The 23,714-nt window shown below is 33.8% G+C and overlaps 1 protein-coding gene across 1 annotated transcript in view; it reads right to left on the bottom strand.

The window, feature by feature from the left end:
• Window positions 1-23,714, bottom strand: part of IFT80 (intraflagellar transport 80) — an 82,999-nt gene that overhangs the window by 46,588 nt on the left and 12,697 nt on the right. Inside the window, exons 2-6 of the mRNA XM_090273076.1 lie at window positions 22,134-22,244; window positions 20,556-20,624; window positions 12,287-12,396; window positions 8,540-8,629; window positions 7,654-7,791 (exon numbers count right to left, since the gene is read on the bottom strand). Coding sequence (XP_090129202.1) covers window positions 7,654-7,791; window positions 8,540-8,629; window positions 12,287-12,396; window positions 20,556-20,583 — 366 coding nt within the window. The 5' untranslated portion in view covers window positions 20,584-20,624; window positions 22,134-22,244. The remainder of the gene's footprint in view (window positions 1-7,653; window positions 7,792-8,539; window positions 8,630-12,286; window positions 12,397-20,555; window positions 20,625-22,133; window positions 22,245-23,714) is intronic.

Genomic DNA, 23,714 nt, shown 5'->3' on the forward strand with positions numbered 1-23,714 from the left:
GTAAGTCATTGAGTTACATTAATTCAGTTAAATTAATGTGTCATTAAAAACCAAAGCAAAATCTTCTGTTTGTACAATGATCCATTAAAATGCAACATTTATGGAACACCTACTATATGTTAGGTGTGAATTTTTCAAAGATTAAACATAAATTATGTAATAGAACTTCTAGCACAACATCTGCAGTGCTGCCTCTTCTACACAACAGTCTTACATTTAAAAACAAAGAAACAAACAACACAGTAACAGTACTCATGAGAGGAAGCAAGCAGTATGTCCAATGCCCATGGAAAAGGTCTCATGGAATTGTGAGTTAAAAGAAGGCAACCACTTAGCCCAGCCTATTTCCTTTATAGATATGGAAACTGAAGACCCAGGAGATTTTAACTCTGTAACTTCACCATTGGAGTCTTGACTTATTAAGATTTTACATCCCTTAGGGACCCTTTCTTCCCTGTATTCCCTCAAATTGCTTAGGCATGCAGATTAATTCCCAATAGGGAAATAAGAAATATTTAAACTAAAAAACATGACTTTACTATAATAACTTTTAAAAGTACCTCTTAAATGTCTACCTCACCCTTCTCTTTACCCCTATATAAATATACTTGGTTAAAAGGATCTTCAAAAGCATGTATCTTTAATAACATTGAATGAATTCAACTAATAAAGTTTTGTGTTCACAAATTAAGGCAGGTGCAAGAGAAAATAGATGCAAAGTTTCTTACATTTCTTTAAGGTACACTAACTGATTTTTAAAATCAATATTCTCTCTCATATAGTACCAAGAATTACCAAATTGCAGACTGTCCTAAATAAGAAGTTAATATAAATCAGCAATTATCAGCCAGTGTTCCCTGGCCCACAGGTGTGCTGCAAGAATTTTTATAACATGCAAAATCTGACTATTTAGTCAGGGACATTGACCTCTTTTCCCTTAGATTGTCAAATTTAAGAAATATCAACAGCCATCATGACCATAGCCATCCAGTGCAAATGAATCAAAATCATACTTATTTTTGTCAGATTTTGGGGGGTATACAGAATTTTAGTTATTAGTCTATGTATGCCATGAGACAAAAAAGGTTAAAAATGACATATAACTGATAATGAAAATTTACATATAACAGTAAGACTAGATACTGTAGATGATATAATAATCATTGCAATTATTTTAATTGAATGGAAGAATAAATGAAGAGAGGGTAGGTAATGTTTTTATGATAATGACAAACGGTATTCACACGCAGAGAAAATAAGAATGGCAGTAAGTTCTCTTACACAAGCAACAGCACCACCTGCTGATAAATAAAAGTAAAAAGGTAATTTAGTTGTGCTGAAAGGTACCTAACATATTCAAAAATTTCCTTTGATTTCTATTACACTTAATTTAATATAATGTAATCCACTAATATATTCTGCATACTTATTTCTAACTGTTAATTTGAAAGATTTTACCTTACATATTTGAATCATGTCTTTCCAAAATCAAAGGTAAAAATAAAACTTACGGAATCCAGAGAAAAACTACAATACTATGTATGGCTTTTAGTTTTTCTGCCATAAGTAATTCATATACACCATAATTTATTTTACCAGTAACTCAATAATGTACATTTGGTTTGTGACTGATATTCCCTGATCACACCTCAAATAATGCCATCTCTCATACCCAGCTTTATTTTTGTAGCATGTATTACCATTTAATATATCACATACTCATTTCGTTTATTTACTTATAGAGTTTCATCTACTGGAATAAAAACTCAGAGCAGAGAATTTACTTTGTTTACAGCTTTTTAACACCTAGAGCAAATGACTGGCATGCAGTAGACTCAAATATTGGTGAAGGAATTAGTAAACATGAAATTAAATGAGCAAATTAACATGCAATACATTTTTTAAAATTCCTTGAAAGTACAATAATTGTGTCAAAATTTCAAGGATCTTGATAGGTTTTGCCAAAATATACATGAGAAAAGTTGCACCAATAAATGCTCCCTTCAATGCATTATGAGGAGGCCCATCTTCCCATTCTCTGTTAAGTGGGAAATGGCATTGCTCTGTAATTTTTATTTGCATGAAGCTCATTATTGAAGAGACTGGGCACATTAGGGGGTCCTGGGGATATTTACAATGCACTTCTTTTATACTTTGCCCATTTTTTTTTCAGTTCCAGATTTTCTATTTGGTCCCTTTTTATAATTTCTATCACTTTATTGATCTTTTCTATTTGTCCAGACCTTGTTCTGGACATATCTCTTGGTACGTATTTAAGACCACTGATTTGAAGTCTTTGTCTTTAAAGACTTTAAGTCCAATGCTGGGCCTCCTAATGGATGGTTTCTATTTCTTTTTTTCCTGTGAATGGACCATACTTTCTTGCCTCTTTGTATGTCTTGTAATTTTTTGGTCAAAAAATAGATGTTTTGGATATTATAATGTGGTTACCGCTAGAAATCAGATGGTCCCTGCTCCCCAGGTTTGCTGTTGTTGCTTTTTGAGGGCTGCATTCATTGTTTATTTAGTAACTTTCCAAACTATTTTTGCCAAGACTATTGTTTTCATGTGTGGTCACTGAAGTCTCCATTCTGTTATCTCAGGGGTCAGCTTGTGACCTGACAGAGCCAAAGGAGAGAAAAAAAATACTCTCCCATTCTTTGCCAATTGGCTCTGAGCTGGAGCACTCTGGCAACACTTAGCCAGGCCACCTATAATTCTTCCTTAGCCTTCATGTCCTGCTTGTGATACAAAGCTCTGCCCAAAGATCTGCCAGTGATACAAGGCTAGCGTCCCCTCAAGTCTTTTCTGAGACTGTCTGGCTCTGGGCATGCGTGTTGCGCTCTGGATTCCTCGGTGTACATGAGGACCCTCCAAAGCTTTTATTCTGCCATGTATTTTCCTCTTCAGACACCTCTTTCCTAGGCTTTTTGGTCTGTCTGACGCTCGCCCCAGGTGGCTTGGGTATACTTTCTTTGCTTTTGACAGAGGCCACCTGGGAAGCCACTCCAGCTCTGCGAGATTTCCAAAGGAGGCAAAACAAAGACAAGCTTCTGTGTCAATCCCTCTGAGAACCACCAGACAGGTCAAGAAGTACAACCACAATTTTCTGACAACATGGTTCATATTGTCCCATCTGGCATCAGCAAGCTGCACCAGACCTTCCCCGGGGCCACTGCCATGCTGCAAATGAGGGATGGTAAGCAGGTAAGCAAAACATGCCACAATGCTTTCTTATCAAAATTTAGCGGTCTCTTTCTTCATTAAGCATCTCCTCTGGTTGCTATAAGTTTTAAATTAGATTCTAGAGCTCTAAAAGAGTTGAATCTGACATTTTTTCCAGTTAAATGGTGGCTTGAGTAAACAGACCTATTCTTGGAGCTACCTACTTCACCATTTTCTGTGACATCACTCCTTTTTTGCTCATTTTTATTGGAGAATATTTTAAAGGTCTTTATTGCATCTGTACAGTTGATACCTTTCATTAAAAAAGGTTCACACTATACAAAATCATAAAAGAAGAAAAAGATATAGTATATAGCACCCATGGGTGTATCTTTAGCAGGGTAGTTAAAAATATGGCTATTCTATTTTACCTCAGTAAGATCCTAGAATAAAATGCTCTCCTAAAACCTGGTCTTTTTATTAAATAACATATCACAGATATCTTTCCAGTTTTAAACATAACCCTTCTTCCCCATTTTTAAGAGTTGAGGGTAATTAATTTTAGGTATAAAGAATAATAACCTAATTAGTCTCCTACATTTAATTTATTTCTAATTTTTACTGTTAGAACACTATGGTGAAATTGTTATGCATACATCTTTGTGTACTTGTACAATGATCTCTTAGAGAAAATTTCTATAATTGAGATCCCTAGGTCAAGGAATATGTACTGACACTTGGATACGTATGATCAAACTACTCTTCAAAAAGATTAAATCACCTGGCTGGTGTGGCTCAGTGGTTGAGTGCCAGCGTGCGAACCAAAGTGTTGCCAATTCGATTCCCAGTCAGGGCACATGCCTGGGTTGCAGGCCAAGTCCCTGGTTGGGGGTGCTCAAGAACACATGCCTGGGTTGCAGGCCAAGTCCCTGGTTCGGGGTGCGCAAAAGGCAACCACATAGTGATGTTTCCCTCTCTTTCTCCCTCCCTTCCCCTCTAAAAAAAAAGATTAAATCAATTCACATTCTCATCAACAGTGTGTAAATGAGAGAGCTCATTTACTCCTACCTGAGTAAACCCAAGGTTTTTTAAGTCATTGTTAATCTTTCCAACCTATTTAGGTAAAACACATCGTGATTTCTTTATTTTATATTTATATATTAGTTAAATTGAACATCCTTTCATGTTTATATTGGCCATTTGCATTTGTGCTGTGAACTGCTTATCCCTGTCATCTGGCTATTGTCCTGAACAATTCCTTGAACACTGAATCTCAACCGGGTAGCTAAGCTCTCCCTCTCCACCTTGAGAATCATTGTAGTAGTTGGAATAGCTCTCAAATGTGCAAAGCTAATTTTTAAATCATGATCAATTGTTTTAAATAAAATGTTAATATGTAAAGAATGATAATAGAATAGCTGCTAACGGACCAGCCTTCTCACTGATAACACTTATATACTTAAGACAAAATGCAAAAAACAAGTACTTGAAGACTGGAGAAAAATCAAAAGCAGACAGATAGCCAAATTGAAAAAAGTTTGGCCATTCTTCAAAAAATTAAACATAGAGTTACTATTTAACCCCGTAATTCTACTCTTAAGTATATACCCAACGAAAACATATATCCACACAAAAACTTATACATATTCATAGCAGAATTATTCATAACAAAAAACTGAATAAACCAAATGTCTATGAACTGATAAATGGATAAACAAAACATATCATATTCATATAATGGAATATTATTTGTCCATAAAAAGGAATGATGTATTGATATATGCTACAACATGGATGAACCTTAAAAATACTATGCTAAGTGAAAGAGGCCAGCCACAAGAGGCCACATAATGTATTATTCCATTTATGTGGTGAGAACAGACATATTCATACAAAAAGAAAGTAGATTAGTAATTGCCAGGGACTGGGGGTGACTTAGGAAGAAATAACGATTGATAATGAGTATGTGATTCCTTTTAGAGAAGAGGAAAATGTTCTAAATAGAGTGTGGTCGTGGTTGCACAATCTTATAAATATAATAAAAATAGTAAACTGTACACTTTAATTGGATAAATATATAGTGTGTGAATTATACCTCAATAAAGTTGATTTTTTTAAAAAGAGCAGGCAGAAACTTGAGAGGAGTCAATAGTTGAAAGAAGGGAACGTATTGAGTGAATTTCCATTTTTTTACAACATTTTACCTGAAAGTAGGCCCTACTTGGTGCCTGCACCACCGTTCCTTTAAAACCAAAGCAGTATTTCCAACATGTGAATATTATCGTGTTACTACCCAGCATCCATGGTTCTGTACTGACTAACATAATGGTTTTCCAACTGCATTGCTTTAGCTGTTCGAAGGAAATCTTACATTGGATGTTAACAGTAAAGCTGATCAATGTGTAGCTTCTCTGGTTGTGGGGGAAGAGGAGGACCAGGAGCTCAGGCCCCTCACCTGTTTTCCACCCCACAGCAACACTTAAGAAGGACCCAGGGAAAACAATTAGATTTAAAATTATTAAGCTCTAAACTCTTTTACATGGCAAACAAGGTCTGGCCTGAGAATGTCTTTTCTGTATTATCTCCTGATACTACCCTATGTAAACCCTTACTGACACTACACAAAAGCACCATACTCTGATATTTTGATGCACAAGAGCTTCCCTCTGCCTGCAACTACTTGGAGAACTACTAATTCTTTAAGCCTCAGCTCTCTTATTAATGTCCCACTGGCAGAGTTAGGCCCTGCCACCCCTTCACAGTGCTTACACTAAACAAACCTCCTGTAGAGCACTTACCACACTGTACTCTAAGTCCTATAGTCTGATCTCTACTAGACTGTCAACAATTTGAATGAAAATCTTAACAGCTTTCCATCCCCAGTTTCTAAAATACTCTCATGAGTAGTATATATTTAATATCTATTGAAAAAAACAAAAATCCTTTTAGAAAGTTTTCCAGATTATTAACATTCTAAACATGGGTTGGATGTTTAATAAAGTAAATCTTCACTTATTCAGATCAACCCAATGCTCCAAGCTTTAAAAATTTTTAACTATTTTCATCAAAATGGCAAAAATGTATTATGTTTAAATTGAATTATTAAATAACTACTGTGTTGTATAGATAATACAGAATCCTTAAGCTATGGGATAATATAAACTATCTAGGGAGTCAAAAATAATATGCATAAATCTAAAGTGGACAATATAAGAGCACAGTACATTGTGAAAATGCAAGTATATATTCTATAGACTTAGAATCACTGATAGAAAATCAGGTGAAAATGATATCACCTGCTCCATTATCCTGATGTTATAACTAAGAAAAAAAGAGGCCTAAATGAGAAGTTAGAAAAATAGATAACACTTTAGATCATCTATGGAAGGTACCACGAAAGGAAGTCAAACATGGGTAGTACTCAGTAAGTATAAGACTCAGTAAGTATAAGACAGGGGTGAGAGCATTCCATGAAAGAAGAAGACTGAGGAAGTTAGTGAGGACAGAGAAGAGTCATGACTCACTGTTTGACCTGAGTGGAGCAGATAGAAATTAGGGAGTTGTGGCACCAGGTTTCAGAGAATTTGTAAAGCCAGGCAGAGGACTTTATATTTTATGTAACAGACAACAAGTAGACAGAAAACTTAACAGGATCATTTTATAAAGTGTTAAAAATTCTAAGTTAATGGTCTTATTTTGCAATTGAGGAAACTAAGCCACAGAACAAATTATGTGATTTCCTCATAGTTAAAAATAGTACGGAATAGCCCCACCCATATAACACTGCTGCTTCTGGAGCACTTTGATGAAACAATTTATGCTTCAAGTACAATTGGTAAATGCTGTTGAGCTTGGCTGTTTGCTTAAGTTCTATACAGAATTTGTGTGACAGAAGGCATAGTCTCTTGTGAAGAAAAAGTCTCACAGATATTCAAACATGGAATTCATAACAACAACAACAAAAAAAAGTCCTTAGGTTTTAAAATGACTAGTTTTTAAATTTACTACCAGTATCTTACCAAAAATATGCTATCAAAACTTTTGTATGAAAATTATTTGATAATTTTGAAAAGTTTAAAATTGAACTCTCCATAATGATTAATGATTGAGCATAAATTTTAATATTTAGCTATTTTACCATCTTGTATAATCATGCTTAAAGTAAGTATTTCCAGAAAGACAAATTGTAGAGAATATACCCATTCTTCAAACTTAAAAGAGTTTGGTTCCATAAATCTGGAATCAATTGAACCAGTATATTAGGAAGACAAATCAGAAAGATTCAGTCAAATGCAATCATTGGAAATGTTTTTTAAAGATGGAGAACCATGTAGCAAAATAAATGGTAATGGAAAAAATACAATTTTTTTTTTAAAAGCAATTTGCTGGGAAACTTAACAAAAAAAAGATCGAGAACCAGGTGTGTTGTGCATTACCACATTTATGACAGCACATCTGTGATTGCTCACCACTATAACTGTAACTTACCCCAGTTTTATCACACAAGCGTAAGGTATGAAACGAGCCAATAGCAAATAATTCTCCATCTGGAGCCCAGGCAACTGAGGTAATAGGATGCTCATGAGGTTGTGAATTGTACAAAAGACGGCCATAACTATCCCACACCTATAAAAGCAAATTTTTAAAAATCTTTTATAACAGTCAGCACCACATTATTATAAACAAATTTATCCTACAGTGAGGTATCAAGTAAAGATTCAGAAATCATTGCTTTACAATATTAACAATTAAATGTCTTTACTATCACACAAGGGGGGAGAAAGGTGTATTCCTTGAAACCTGAATATCTCAAAAGATATATATATTATGATAACATTATAATTTTCTTAAGTTACTAAATCTCTGATTAAACATAAAACCTACCCATTTTCAGTCTGTTTAAATGTAATAAAGTTTGGAGATGTTGCTTTTTTGCTTAAATTCTTTTTGTCCAACAAATGCTCTATCAACTTTCTCTAAAAGCATTTATTTCAATTAAATTTTCTCTTACTACAGATACATTAAATCTTACCCTTCCCCCCAAATTATTTTGGTCTGAAGCTCATAAATGTTTAATGAACTAATAATCTTGATTTTTAAAAACCAAAATAGAGTTGATTTAAATGGAATCACTAAAACTAGAAGTTGTATTTATGTTGGTACTTACTAAATCAAATTCAATAGGTCAATGAGGTCGGCCAATGAGAAAGTCAGAACTTTAAATTACCACTTAAAATTATAAAATAATGATTTGCTAAGTCATTAGAGTTAAATGACATGGCAAAAATGAAGGACTAAAAGAATATTCTTAGATGCTAAATATACTTTTCACCTAAATTTGATTCTTTCGGCCAGGTGATTAATTCAAACATACCTTGTATTTACAGTCTTCACCAGCAGATAAAATTAAATCATTGACTGAGTTCCAATCGACTTTTAAAATAATACCATCATGAGCTTTCCACTATGAAAAAAAATAAGACATTAATTATAACTTCAAGAGCACTGAAAAGTTTTGTTTTTGTTTTTGTTTTTTAATAGGAAAAGACATTTTGCCTCTTTCTAATGATTCTCTTGTTTTCTCCTTGGAGATTCCCAACTTCCTTTCACAGCCATTATGCATAACTTCACTTGCTTGTTTCATTTCTACTTTGCACTAATGCAAGTACCTAGCCCTATGACATCCACTATATAGCTTACATCCTTACAAATTTCCTCAGATGCCTGAATTCCAGATGGAAAGTCACCTGCTATTGGACTATTCCAAGTTTGATATTTGTGTGCTAAGACTGGAATGAATGTTATATACTCCAAAACTTAGTTAAACCCAAAGCTTGTTCTCCTTTGTACAGCTGATTCCGTAACTGATACTGCTTTCATTCTTGTTAATTAATTCTTTTCTTTTTTTAAACTTCTACTATATGAACACCTTCTTTAGTACTTTTTTCATTCCCTTCTGTATATTCTCCTAAGCTTCATTCTCTTTACCCTCCTGTCTCTAGAGAAGTCACTGAACAACTATGAGAACCTTCTGCTGCATTTTCCATAATACAAAAGGATGTATTCCACAGACACTTATATATTCTATACATACATATATGAATGTATACAAAGTGACCCAGAAATTGGCAATCCAGAAAGTAAGCATGGATATTTTCTTGTTCTTAAATATATTTTTTTAATTTTTTAAAATTTATTTTTATTGTTTTTTCGTTCCAGTTGTCCCACTTTTTCCCCCATTGCTCCCCCCCACCCAGTCCACCCCCTCTCCCACAGTCAATCCCCACCCCGTTGTCCATGTCCATGGGTTATTTATACTAGTTCCTTTTAAATATAATTAATATACCCATTTAGCTATTACCACACATGTAATTAAAAAGCTATCTTTCACCATGTTGATGCAGAATAATATACCTGAAAAAAGAATTTTCCTTGAAGCCTCTAAGGTATATATTAATATCTCAGTCAATTAACTTCATATCAAAAAGTGACAGATTTTAAGGGCTCTCTCTATAGACCCTTCCCAATGTATACAGAATAAAATATTAAATTAGGCCCAAATAAGAATAATTCATAGCTTGTTTTATTCAAGATATAAAAATACATATTCTCAAAAACCTAGGTTTTGATAATATATGTTAAAAAGCAATAATTCTCACAATTTACTGACAAATTAACCCAATGTCCTAAAATAAACTGCAAGGACAAAAGTAACAATATATAGACAGAGATATATAGCTAGACATACACATAGAGATTCTTGAGAGTTTCATTTTAAAGCTACAAAAATTAATGAATATTCAAAAGTTAGGAACAAAGTATGATTTAAAGTTCCCTTATACAATTGACCCATGATTTTGAACTAAGTGGGTCCACTTACATGCGAATTTTCTTTCAATAAATACAATAAATGTATTTTATCTTCCTATGATTTTAGTATTTTCTCTAGCTTCTTTTATTATAAGAATATAGTATCTAATACATATAACATACAAAATATGTGTCAATTGACTGTTTATGTTATTGGTAAGGCTTCTGATCAACGGTAGGCTACTTGTAGTTAAGTTTCAGAGCACCAGAGGTTATAGTTGAATTTTCGACTGTGCAAGGGTCAGTGCCACTAACCCATGTGTTTTTCAAGGATTAACTGTACTATGCTTTAGGATATCAATTTATATACTACATATATTTACTATTACATATAATGTACAGTTTTCACTTATTTCTCAATGTTAGTCATTTTATAAAATTCTTTTGAACAAGCTCCTTGATACCAGAAAATGTTCTGTTTCACATTGAATATCTCGCAGGTAGCATACTACCTGGTATATAGCGGGTATGCACTACATTTTCACCTACGGAATAAATAAAAAATGTCTCCTCACTATAAAACCAAGTTCTGGGTCTCTAGTTGAACCCCTACAGCTCTTATGGGAAATGAGATGTATATTTTTGAACTGTATTCTACAAGCAAGAATTAATTAAGCATTCTTTTTTGTGGACAATCCAGATTTGAGTATATATTTATGCTCAAGGAGCATTGTCACAGCTTTAGTATTTTAAAAGGAATAGAAAATTTGCACTATTACTAATCATACTTTAACTCTTCCTCTACTCTAGCTGAACTTTGACACTAGATACTTTTCCTTTCCTTTACTACTTCCTGGCTCAAAGTTTCTACCAAACCACTAAATTATAATTTAATTTATCAATGGTGACATAAGCATCTTCCAAATCACATAATTGTAAACTAAAAGATTCATCTTGCCTGTTTTTTGCTATGAAATTTCATAGCAGATTTCCTGAGTTTAAGTGGTAGGGTAGAGCTTTGGCTAAAGTTAGTTAGAATGAGTTCTCTTTTCCAGCTTCTTCCTTTTGCCCAAATTCTTTTCCTTAGTTACCTAAGAGGAGGAACTTAAATCTTTTATTTCTTGTTTGTCCCACAGTTCTTAACAGACTGTTCTGCATGCGGTAAAAATGTAAATCCATGCTGACTATATGATATATATAGCATAATCTATATACAAATTACTAATATGAAACCTCAAAGTCATTTCTATCTCCTTACTCCCCCAAATCTGTATCTACTCAACTGTTAAATCTGATGCTTCTTCGTAAAACACATTTATAACCTGCTGTAGCATATCAGTCTCCAGCACCAAATCCCTTAACCAGTACCTACTATTTTACATATCTTTTCTGGCCTCCTTAGATCTAGTTTATTAGGGACTGATTAAAAGGTAGAGATAAGTTAATAATAGCATCAATAACAATTCCTCTATATCAACTGCTTTCTGTACAAACTCAATACATTTATTGTATGTACTATCCTATGCACTCTGAAATTTAACTCATTTAATCCTCACAATAATCTTATCAAGTATCACAACTAAGACCTAAGAGAGCTGAGGCTCAAAGATACTTTATAACTTGCACTTGAAGCCAGGAGACTGACTCCAAAGCCTATATTCTTATTTACCACACTATACTGTGTCATTATCAACATATAAATGATTCTTCCTTTTAACACTGGAATCAAACATCAAAATTCCAGACATAGGCTTAAAGGTTTTCCATGAATTTGTACTGACTTGTTTTAACTGCCATCATTGTTTTGCTTCTATGTAATTGGTATAATTATATACACCTAATTTGTTCTAAATTGTTCTACATTGTCTCCCCCTCCATTCCAAAAACACTGAAAGAATGCTGGAGCCTTAGAGAAACCCCAAGTGTATTGAATAGATGAGGAGAAGGAGGATGATGATAGTGATGATAATAAAAAACAGTCTAAACAAGCTTTTAAAGTTTTATGATTTTGTCCTGTTTTGTCTCAAATGTATACATTTGAGATTGACTCTGCTAAATTGCCAATCATGCCAAATCATGTGACAATTTAGTAACACAAAACACATTTATGATTTACTGGTATAATGTGAGTTGGAATAAGGAGGAAGTGAACCTTGTTGGAAACATAATCAGATATTCCCTATTCTATAATAAAGGCTGATAAAACCACACACTTAAAATCCTCAGACTGTAAAAAGACCACCCAGAAGAAAGTGACCTCTCACCTAACAGTCTGGCAAATCCTGACAATTTACAAAAGCCTGAGAAGTACCTGCAAAACTTTAGCATTGGGTTGAAGAGGTTTAATGATCAGCTGCTTGCCTGCTGTATAAAGAACCTTTTCTGAATCAGGGCCCCACGCCACTGAATACACTGGGGTTCCTGTAAAAAGGAAAAAAACAAACAAACTGATAAACTCTAATTATCATGCCTTATAAAAAGAGAGATTGTTAAGAGGATCAAAAAAGTAATTTGGGGTGTCATTTTGTTTCCTCCTAATTCAGAACCTCTTTCAAACTGGAGTAGAGCTTCATATTGAAATACAAACTGGGTTACCATTGACCATTGAAAATCTGCTTCGAAACTGACAAACTATATTTTTAACTAATTCTGGTCTTGCTGAGAAAAGATGGAGTTTTTAGGAATTCAAGATATTTTGCTATTGAAATACATAAAATAAATACACTACATTATTTTAAGATATAAAGAGGTATCATTTCCCATCATCAATAGCCATCAGTTTAAACTGACTCAATGCATAAACTGACTTAAATTTTCCACACAAAATTATATATGGTATACTCACCTTATAGATAATTCCCATTCCTGATGCTGCGACAGGCAACAGAATTTCCACTCATCTGCTGCTTAAGAAGTAGTCTAATGCATAGAAATCACCAAACCCCCAAATGACCTATCTCTCCCATCTATGAATTCACAAATGGCAAATTAAGTATCAGATCAGGGAAAGTCTTGCTATTGATCTAGTGTGGCTTTAGGCTGAAAGCTGGGCTAAAAAGGGCTCAAATGTCCTATAACCAGGACAAAGTTGACTCCACTTCCAGGGGAAAGATACAAGTTTGAGTGACCTCTCATACCATTAACTATCAATACATTTGATTTCATACTGTTTTTAATGTCCTAGGATAGGAATTTGGGGATGGTATTTTCTAACTCAATTACTTTCTAGATTACCTAATACCTTCTAGAAAGTTTTTTAAACAATGAGTATCATATCTATTGAAAGTATTAAAAATCTATACTCCAATGTCTGACCCAGTTACCTATTCACTAGGAAAGTGAATCAGGTTATAAAATTAATCTATAAAATACTGATACACACACACACACACACATATCAGTTAGATAAAAGCTTGTGTTCAAGTGGTACTCTACTATTTTGTGCCGTTTTCCTCCCAATCAAAACACAACTGTAGTAACAATATATTCAATAAAATATACTTAAAAAAAAAAAACAAACACAACTGTGAGCAAATCTCAGCGGTGTACAACACTTAGAAAGCCTAATTTAGATCTAATCCAAAAAAATCCTGAAGCATGCATTCCACAGTTTAGGATAGACATTATATTGGGTCTCAATATCCTATTCGGTCAATGACACCTAGGATTGTTCTGTTATCAGAGGAACCTATTGATGGCCAATGAGACAGCCAACCTCAGAAGGCAGGTTTCCTTCTTCTGTACTTGATAAGTACATTTTCTTGGAATATTTTCTGGGAGTAGCCAGGAGCTGACCTGGACTTCAGAAGTAAATCTCAAAATGAACAGAATTCAATGCTAATAAACTCCCCAGGAAATGTAAATAAAAATTTCACATATCTCAAATGCAGTTATTGGATGAGGACTGAAAGGGAATAGGGGAGGAAAACTTATTTGATAAAAAGTTAGGATTATAGGTGCCTTCTTTATTTTAATTATTATAGTTGTAATTATTGTACAAAAAAGTAAATTAATATATTTTAATTACAGGTTATCACATCTTCATGAATACACTCAGTAAAATTACACTTTCCTGAGGTATATATTAAACAACGACAAACATCTATACCCAAGGAAATACAACTCCCATTGAGTTATACAGGATGTGACTCTAGCCCTTCAGTTGTGGTCAAAGGCACAGTTGGGGTATAGGATGAGGAGCTAGGGACGCTTTAATCCTCTCTAACATTGAATTTGTGGCTCCATTTCCTTGTTTATAAACCTTATAGATCTTCAGAATACTTATCTTCCCTTTTGGGACATGAAGATCAGTCATTTCCTGTTTATAAAACAATATTTTATACAATAATAATGTTAAAGAAACATATATAATAACTATGGTTTAAAACAAAATAAGCTTATGGAGAAAAAGTAATTCCTTCATTGAACATGTGATTTTGAACCACATTCCTTCAATCCAAAAACAAATATTGAGCTATTTAGAATAAATAACCTTAAATAAGATCAACAGCTACGTCTCATTAGTTCAGTCTTCCTAACAGTCAACATTCAAAATGGATGAAACATTACGAGCTAAGAGAAGTCTTCATTATACTCACCCTTTAAATTTATAAAATATTAAGTGTGAAACTATTGTATATATGAATTTTTTTTTTTTTTGCAAAAGGAAATGTACTACACATTGCTATACAACTTCCAATTTGAGTGGTTCTAACAAGCATCATTATTGAAAGTGGATAAATTAGCTTCAGAAAAAAAAATTATTTCTATTGTGATGAAATCCACCATTAGCATTTGAAACAAATCTATAATATTTTAAATACTTTAAAAACATACTTTATTAAAACACGGAATTTTTACTAGTGCTACACTTCACTTTGTAAAGTCAGCATGGAAATAAATTTAGCCTTTCACATTGAGTAACTTTAAAACAAAATGTTTATCAAATTATGTAATAAAATGTTTTTAACTCCATAACTAACAAAAATAGACCAAAAAACAAAAGAAAATTTATAAGCAATTTCTTGCTTTTTATATTGGGAATTTTTATTTATGTTCCATTTCAGTTAAGACACTCTAAAAGATCTTGTTTTTCTGACTTTGTACAATACAATCATGTGACCTTTTTGACATTTTTTAAGAAACCACATGCACCTGGGGTTGTGTTAAATGTCAGGCCCTTATCTCTCTGTAAAACAAATTATCTAAATTCTTTCAACCTGTTGAAGGCATTTTAAACCACAGAAGAGGAGGCAAAAATGTATTTCAATTGTTTTAAGGAAGTACCTGGTCAAATATACCATGTTTTTCACATTCATGCTAAAAGGTATCCCCTAAAAATGTTGTTTTTGAATGTTTTTAAGAATGCTTTTGAAACAGATGTTCACTAGTTTGATGAAGCATTAGTTATCTTTGCCTTGAATGAAATATAAGTTAACACTGAATAGGCAAGTGTTTGGAGCAGAGTCTGGCGCTGTATAAGCACTGTGTTAGTGATGACTACTAAAATTACTTTGCAATACAATAAGCAACCATTTGTGTACCAAATTATGAAAAATTCAAAAACCACGGGACATGTACTAACAATAGGGAATCAACTGCAATTTATTACATTAAAAAAAGGAACTTTTTCTGGTTATGTAAGCACTGGGTCAGTATAGAGAAAAGTTTAAATAGAGGCATTTGTTTCTTTAATTTCTATCAGCCACCTCTCCCTTGGGGACCTCAACTTCCCCCATAGCTTCACCGTTTACTTTCTGTAACTGACTCTCACATTAATATTTCAGCCTTTACCTCTGAGCTCTAACATTTCCTCTTCCCCCAAAGACATGTCAGAACTGCAAATTCTACATATTCAAAGCTGTCATCCCTCTACACATATCTCCTCACTTATTCTTCCCTCTGAATTCTTACCTTATAGGGTATCCATTCCTCTCAGTCATGAAGAACTATTCATTTTTTTCAACTATTATCATCACTGCCTTTGTGTTGAAGCCTAAATCCACACTAGCATGGAACATTCAGTAACCTCCTACTAGCCACCCCTATTTAATCTCTATCTCCTCTAATTTACCCTACATATTACAGCTAAGGTAATTTCCCTAAAAGACATCCCTTATCTCTTACTCTCCTGCTCAATTTGTTTAAAGGTTTTAGAACAAAAGGCTTATGAACTAAACTCCAAACCCTCCATGTAGCACCTGAGACTAAGTGTCTTGGTCCCACAGTCAGTCGCTCACACAGCCTATACTTTGGCCCAAAGGGTAGGCTCTCTTTCACCTGACTTCCATGGCTTATGCTGGTCCACCGCTACGCCCCTAATCATCTAACTTCCTCCATGGAAACAATCCATTTCCTTACCTAATTTCTTCAACCTTCAAAGCCCAGCCAAAACATGCTGCAATTTGTCCAGGAAGCTTTTCTGATACTTTCTCCCTCATAAGTATTAATCTCTGCCTTCCTTGTCTTCCCACAGCACTTTATAGCAATGAGCACATTCTACCTAGTATTATAGTTCTTTATATTTCCAGTTTACTTCCTTCACTAAATTCATTATGGACAGGTTCCATGTTAGTCATTCCATTCTTCCATTTAAATATAGTGTGAAAAAGGTTTGCAATACTCTACTCCAATTTTAACCTATAATTAAAATACTATATAATGTAACACATGATAGGGCTTCATTATAACTACCCCAGGTCTACACATTATTTTTTTCTAACTAGGAAAAGGAACTCCTCAAAGGTATCAATAAGAATCATTTTTAAACTAAGTCAAATTTCCCCCTAAAACTTGGGATTAATCCTTCTTCTGTAACAAAGGAGAAGGTAATGACTTTGACTTCTTTTATTTGTATATCTCGTTCCAATCATCAAGAAATTAACTCAGAAATTAATTTCTATTCATCAAGAAATGAGTATAATTAACATAAACATGTAGTAAAAATGACAAGAATGCTTTCAACATTGTTTACTAAATTCCAAGTTTTACAATAAATCACTTACTTTATTTCATTTTTGTGCCAAACTTTCATTTTTTTCCTCAAAGGAGGCAGAAGTTCCCACTTCCACCTAACTTGACCCTCTTATTTGATCCTTCAGCATCCAGCTTGAAGTAGTTACTAACCCTCAAAACTTGTAGTTTCTAATAAATCAAACAACCTTTGAAATTAATGTCACTATAACTTAATTTTTCTCAAAGATAAAACAGGAAAAATCTGCGCCTTATTAGAGAAGTATGGGTGGCACCAATGATCAAAAACTCAAAAATTAGATGTACGGTTCTGTAGTAAATTCGTAATCCTTAACCTAGAAAAAGATATCAGATTACTCAACTGAAATACCAGGAGGTTAACTAAAATAAGAAAATCTAATTTAATTTTGCACATTAACTTTATAATTAACATAAATCTTGAGGGTGAAAAAAATAAATAGGATTCAAATAGGATAAAAATAATTGGCCCTTTCACAGCCATTTGATGTTAAGGAATTTATAGCTATTTGGAATGTTGATGGAAAATATCATTACATGATATGAATATATAATAAAATTACCTATATTATACGACATAATCCATATTTCGGCTTTTAAGAGAACCCTATTTCCCCATGTAGCTGGGAGGAAGAAAAAAAAGAGTACCACTCATCCCTCTCCAAAATAAACACCATACACAAACACTAACTCAGAATGAATCATACGCCTAAATGCAATCACTAAAACTATAGAATTCTTAGAAGAAAACAGGTGTAAATCTTTATGACTTTGTGTTAGAAAATGGTTTCTTAGATATGACCAAAAGCAGAAGCAATGAAAGAAAAAAAGTAGATAAATTGAACTTCATCAAAACTTTTGTATTTTAAAAAAATACCAAGACAGTTTAAAAGAAACTCACAGAGTAGATAAAAAATATACCAAATTAAGTCTATTAACCAGAATATATAAAGAATTCTTGCAACTCAGCAATAAAAAAACAACCCAATTTAAAAGTATGCAAAAGTTTGCAATAGACATTTCTCCAGAGAAGATATACAAATGGCCAATAAGCACATAAAAAGTTGCTCAATATCATTAGCCACCAGGGAAATGCAAATCAAAACTATGCTGAGACACCACTTTACACTCACTAGGATGATTATAATCAAAAAGACAACCAATAACAAGTGTTGAGAATGTGGAGAAATTGAAACCTTCATATATTTCTAGCAGGAATATAAAATGGTACTTTCACTTTGGAAAACAACTTGAAGATTTGTATTTATTGATATAAAACTATATAGAACTATCTCCAAGATAGTTCATGACTCAAGTAAAAATAAGCAAAGAGCATATTGTAGTAGATACAGTACACAACCACTTGTTTATAATAGAATAAAAGGAATATATAAAAGCAGATTTGCTACACAAGAAAAAGTTATACCAGTTGCTTCTGGGAATGTTTGTTGGGGGGCTGGACAATAGGGGTAATATGAGAGATCAAAAGAGTATTTAAAAGGGAACATTATACTCTTTTATATATTTTAAATTCTGAAACATGTGAATGTGTTATTTATTAAAAATTAATACTTAAAAATAAAATTAAAAGATTTAAGTGCTCCCTGCAAGGTACATACTACCAATCAAAATTTTATGATCTCTATTATTAAAAGCAGGGGTTGCAAACTCAAATACCTTCAGATTTATGTTGTGTTCTCCTATGTAACTAAATGAGTGAAGTGAGTATAAGAAAAATAAGAAGTTTAAAATCCAACTAAAAATGGAGCAGCCACTACTGAACTCCAGCTTATTGTACTCTTCCAAAAAGCAGGCCTAATGTTGCCAGATCTTCCAATTTTTCTAGACTCCAGAAATCCAAATTTGTATGTGAAATGTCCTGATTTGTAATATTGGGTCTGTACCGTGCTAGTGGACCAGATTCAGCTCAAAGGCCACCTGTTTGTGACCTCTGATTTATAAAGTCTTTAATTTATAAATATACTGTGGTTCTAAAAAACTTACAAATTTGGAACATCTAAATGCATTTTCTCAGTAAGAATAAAATAAGTAATAATTTGGTTTCTAGACCCATTTACAGGTAAGCTATAGCATTGTCACCTACCTTCTATGATTAACAATGTTTATGTTAAACAATTGATTCTAAGTTTCAACTTTAGACTTTGGAAAGTCCAAAATGGTGGGTCCTAGGATAGTAAAAGGGAAGGAGATGTCTGGGAGGAACTGAAGGAAACAGAAGGAGCCCTAGTGGTGCCCTGATGAAGGAAGGACCTTAGGCAACAATTCAGATACAGTGGGTAGTGGTGTAAGCTTTCAGAATTTCTCTGAAGATCTGTGTTTTCTGTAGACAACAAATTTAGCAAACAAGAAAAGAAAGGAAAATAGGATATGTTCTGGCAGCAGCAGCAGCTCCAAGAATTCTCTGGAAGAATTCCGTCAGATGCTCATAAGTCAGACATCATAAAGTGAGAATGTCAAATAATTAGCCCTAACAAAAATTATAAAGCCAAAAGTAAATCCCCAGACCCAGGAGAAGACTAAAATAAATTTATTTTATAAAAGTACATTTTATTACTAAAGTAACAATAAACTGATTTTTTTCCTAACTAAAATTCACCTGTGAATGCTTCTATAAACTCTAAATTTTCTATTCATGGATAAATATTCTACTTGGAGATTATCTGTAGCAAAGATTTAACCTCAGGAGATAAGTACTAACTAGTACTTCTGGTTCCTTTGCTAACATTTGGTTAATGTGTAGCTAAAAAAAACATAACTATTTCAAAGTTATCCTAAGAGTAAACAACTTAAAAAATGAAATTACAGAGTTTTGGAAGTCAGTTGCTGGAGATGCTTCACAGTATGACTGTATCATATAATCTGAAGGATAGACTGCAAGCAGCTTTTTGGCCACCTGTTTCTAAAGATCAGTTCATAAATTCCCAGGTCAACATTAAATCTGTTTTATTGTTCCTAGATAAATGTAATTAGGAAAATAAATCTGTTACACAGAAAAATTTTATGTAACCTAAATCCCAACAGGAATGACCATTTTATAGATCGACTTACAGGTAGTTCTTTCCAACTAACATAGAAAACTGAGATGCTGCTCTAAGTAGTTGTAGCCTACCAAGTTTCTGATCATCAGGGTGTCTGCTCCCTTCCATTAGTACAGAAATCGAATATACAACATAGTTTAGAAAGGGTGCTAATATTATGAAGTTATTAGGACTTTATGTCAGGAGATAATATTTTCTGTTACTATTAATTACATAAGTAGATATTAAATCCTATTCTAGACATGATATGTTTGTTATGCTTCAGAATTATTTTTAAAAGAATCATTAGCCTATAGCTGCATTTGTATAGATTCACTAATAAAGAAAAGCCCTTTAGTATTTCGTATATTTCTTGGCTTGAATAACACAGGTACCATCGTCCATCAGGCAATATGAAAAATAAGAGGAAAAAGTGTAAACAGAACTAAGAGATTTCAGGTTTTGAAACTGATCAAAATCAGTCTTAGGAATGGTATTAAGACTGTTTTTAAAAGAAAATGCTAAGACATTTGTATTGATTATAATACATACCTTGTTGAGCTAAAGTTGATCTTAGCATTCCAGTCTTTGACCAGATTTTTATTTGTCCATCTTCTCCCACTATAAAGAAAAATTAATAATTGATATTTTTAGCTATAACAAAGAAATTTAAATTTAAACATTAAATTTACATATAAAAATCAGCAGTATCTATATTAACACACATTTAAAACTCAGACAAAAATTACTCTAAATAACAGTGCTTCATAACTGTAAGATTTAACTGAAGTTACTCAGAAACAATTTTATCAAAATAGCCTAACTTCCATGACAAAATTTTAATTTTTTATTTAACATTAGAAGACTTATGAATATATAATTGAAATAATAATTTCATTTTCACTGAAATCTCCATCCTAGAATTCTAAGAAAAGGGCTTTCAGTGTAATAAGATAAGTTGCAGCCAAATTCCAACAAGTTGGGGACTGAATGAATGAAGCAGTAGATTACTTTTTTGAACAGTCTGCCTGCAGAGTTAAAAAGAAAGAGGAAGTTGTAGCTACACAGTTATTGGTTAGCAGAGGGATTTTTACTTCTTTCTTCTCAATTTTCAAGATGGATGACAACTGAACACTACTGCACTGAAAAAGAAACCACTGGAAAAGCAGAAGTTGAAGAAACAAGCAAGAGAAGGGACAACTCACAGAGAAAAGTCCTACAGAAGGCCCAGGGGATGGGTGTGGTGATTTTAAAACATATCCACAAATTCTTTGTTATTCCTCCTTTTAAGAGGTGGAGCTTAATTTATCTCTCCTTCAGTGTGAGCTATACTTAGTGACTTGCTCCTAATAGAATGTGGTAGAAATGATGGGATACAGCTTCTGAGGGTGAGTCATAAAATATACTGCAGCTTCTATCTTGTTTTCTTATGGATCACTCACTTGGTGGGGGGAAGCCAGCTATCGTTAGGATACGCAAGCAGCTCTTTGGAGAGGCTCATGTGGTGAAGAAATAAGGCCTCTGCCAACAGTCAGAGAAAACTAAGAACTCTGGCCAACAGCCAGGTGAGTAAGCAATCTTGGAAGCTGATTCTTCAGCCCCAATCAAGCTTTCATATGATTGCAGCCCCATCTAACTTCTTGAGTCTAGGACAGAACCACCCAGTTAAACTGTTCCCTGTCCCACAGAAACTGTAAGATAATACATGTTTATTATCTTAAGTCACCAACTTTGGGGGTAATTTGTTATAAAATAATAGATAACTAATACAACAGGGGCAAAAAGGAATTCTTGCAATAGGGCAGGAGATGGGAAAGAGATGGAAGAGGGTATATAGTTTGGTTAAATGAGAATATTTTGAATTTTAAAATTTTAAAGAATTACAATTTTTATTTATTTTTCTACTTGAGCATTCCAAAAGTATTTTTGACAGAATATTCTCGATAAGTCATGTAAGAAAACCAGTAATTAATATGACGTTCTAAATTATAACATTATATTGCAATCTAGATCAATACTGTGCCAATTATTTACTATTAGATAGTGAAAGACTATTTCTAACAAAATATTCTGTTCCTCTGAAAATTTTTCTTTAAAAAATTCACTTAAAATGTCATTTTTGCAACTTACCTGTAACCAATGCTGTTCCTTCATAATTCCATCTTCCTGCAAGTACTGCTCCGCAGTGAGCTTCTACACTTTTTTCTACTCTTCCTAACTTAGAAATCAGATGAAATTTACCTGAAAGAAATTATACTTGAGATATCTATGTTATTAAATGAATTCAATCAGTCTATAAACATCTGTTGACTACCTACTACTGGACTAGTTAACATAGTGCTAGGCACTGAAGACAAAAGGGCAAAAAATATAATTATTCTTACTATTAAGGAGCATACAAATCTATTGGAAAATAGGCACAAAAACAAAATTATAAAACCTTGAAACAACTGATATAAGAGAAAATATATAAATGATGTTATCATAATTCAGAGGGACAATAAAACTTTGCTGGATATGGCCAAAGGGAACCCAAAGAAATGTTAAGAAAGCCTTCTATTTAAGCAGTTTTGCAGGCTTGCTGCTTTTTTTTACAGGCTATTGAAAAGCTGGAAAAGGTGTAGAGGAAAGGAACCAAGACACTGAAATGGTTTTAAAAGGTAAACTGAGGCATATTTTAAAACTTTAAATAAGTTTTCCAATCAGAGAGCATCAAACGAGAAGTGGTTAGGAACACTCCCCCAAAAGGAGCTCAGAGAGAGACTTTATATAGAGAAAAGGCAGAGGCAATCTAAGGAAATTAGTGACTATAGCTTAAAGCCTAGTTGGCTGTTTGTGATTCACCCTGGCTGGTTTGGCTCAGTGGATTGAGCGTCGGCCTGTGAGCTAAGTGTGGCTGGTTCGATCTTCCAGTCAGGGCACATCAGAGAAGGAAAACTCTGACTCCAAAAAACCTCCGCTGCCTTGAGGCATACCTCTTCAGGGGAAAGGCTAAGGGAGTAAACCCCGACAGAAAATCCGGAGCCGGAGTCCCTAAGGCGGTTTGACGTTGTAGTCAACACCCGCAACTCCTGCGGCGCACCTGAAGCCAAGCTGTATTGACTCCGTCTTTCCCTTGGGCCCTTCAGCTGCGAAGAGAGGGGGGGTCTGCTGCATGGGCAACAGCAGACCCTCCATATCACCCTGCCCAGGCTCTGTAGCTTCAGCTTCACTGGAGAGGACACTCCAGCGTCATCGCAAGATGTCGATTCAACACGGGAGGAGACAGATACCGTGTCACTCCCGAGTCGGACTGCACAGCCATTCTCGGCGGTGCAGATAGACTCTTAAGAAGCTACACCATCGTCTCTCGAGACGGACGGCTGCCGGCTGCTGTTTGTGATTGGTTGTCCTTAGGTTTCAATTACATAAACTTGAGGCATTTACAGGCTTAGATTTTGGTGTGCCTATGTGGGCCAACAGCATTAGAATCGCCTCAGTCTAATGGACTCCTTATTTAGTTAATTTAACAATTAAAAATCCCAAATTTTAAAACTTACCTTATATAATGTTACACTGTGCCAGGCACCAGGCAGACAAAAAAAGCAGGCCACTTGGTTGCTAACCTCAAAAAGTTCACACATACAGGGTGGGCCAAAATTAGATTTACAGTTGTTTATATGAAAAATAATACAATAATTAATAAATAATAATACAAGAATAAACTCTGTG

This window comes from Furipterus horrens, unplaced genomic scaffold, assembly GCF_987537825.1.
Source record: "Furipterus horrens unplaced genomic scaffold, mFurHor1.1.pri manual_scaffold_1, whole genome shotgun sequence".
NCBI lineage: Eukaryota > Metazoa > Chordata > Mammalia > Chiroptera > Furipteridae > Furipterus > Furipterus horrens.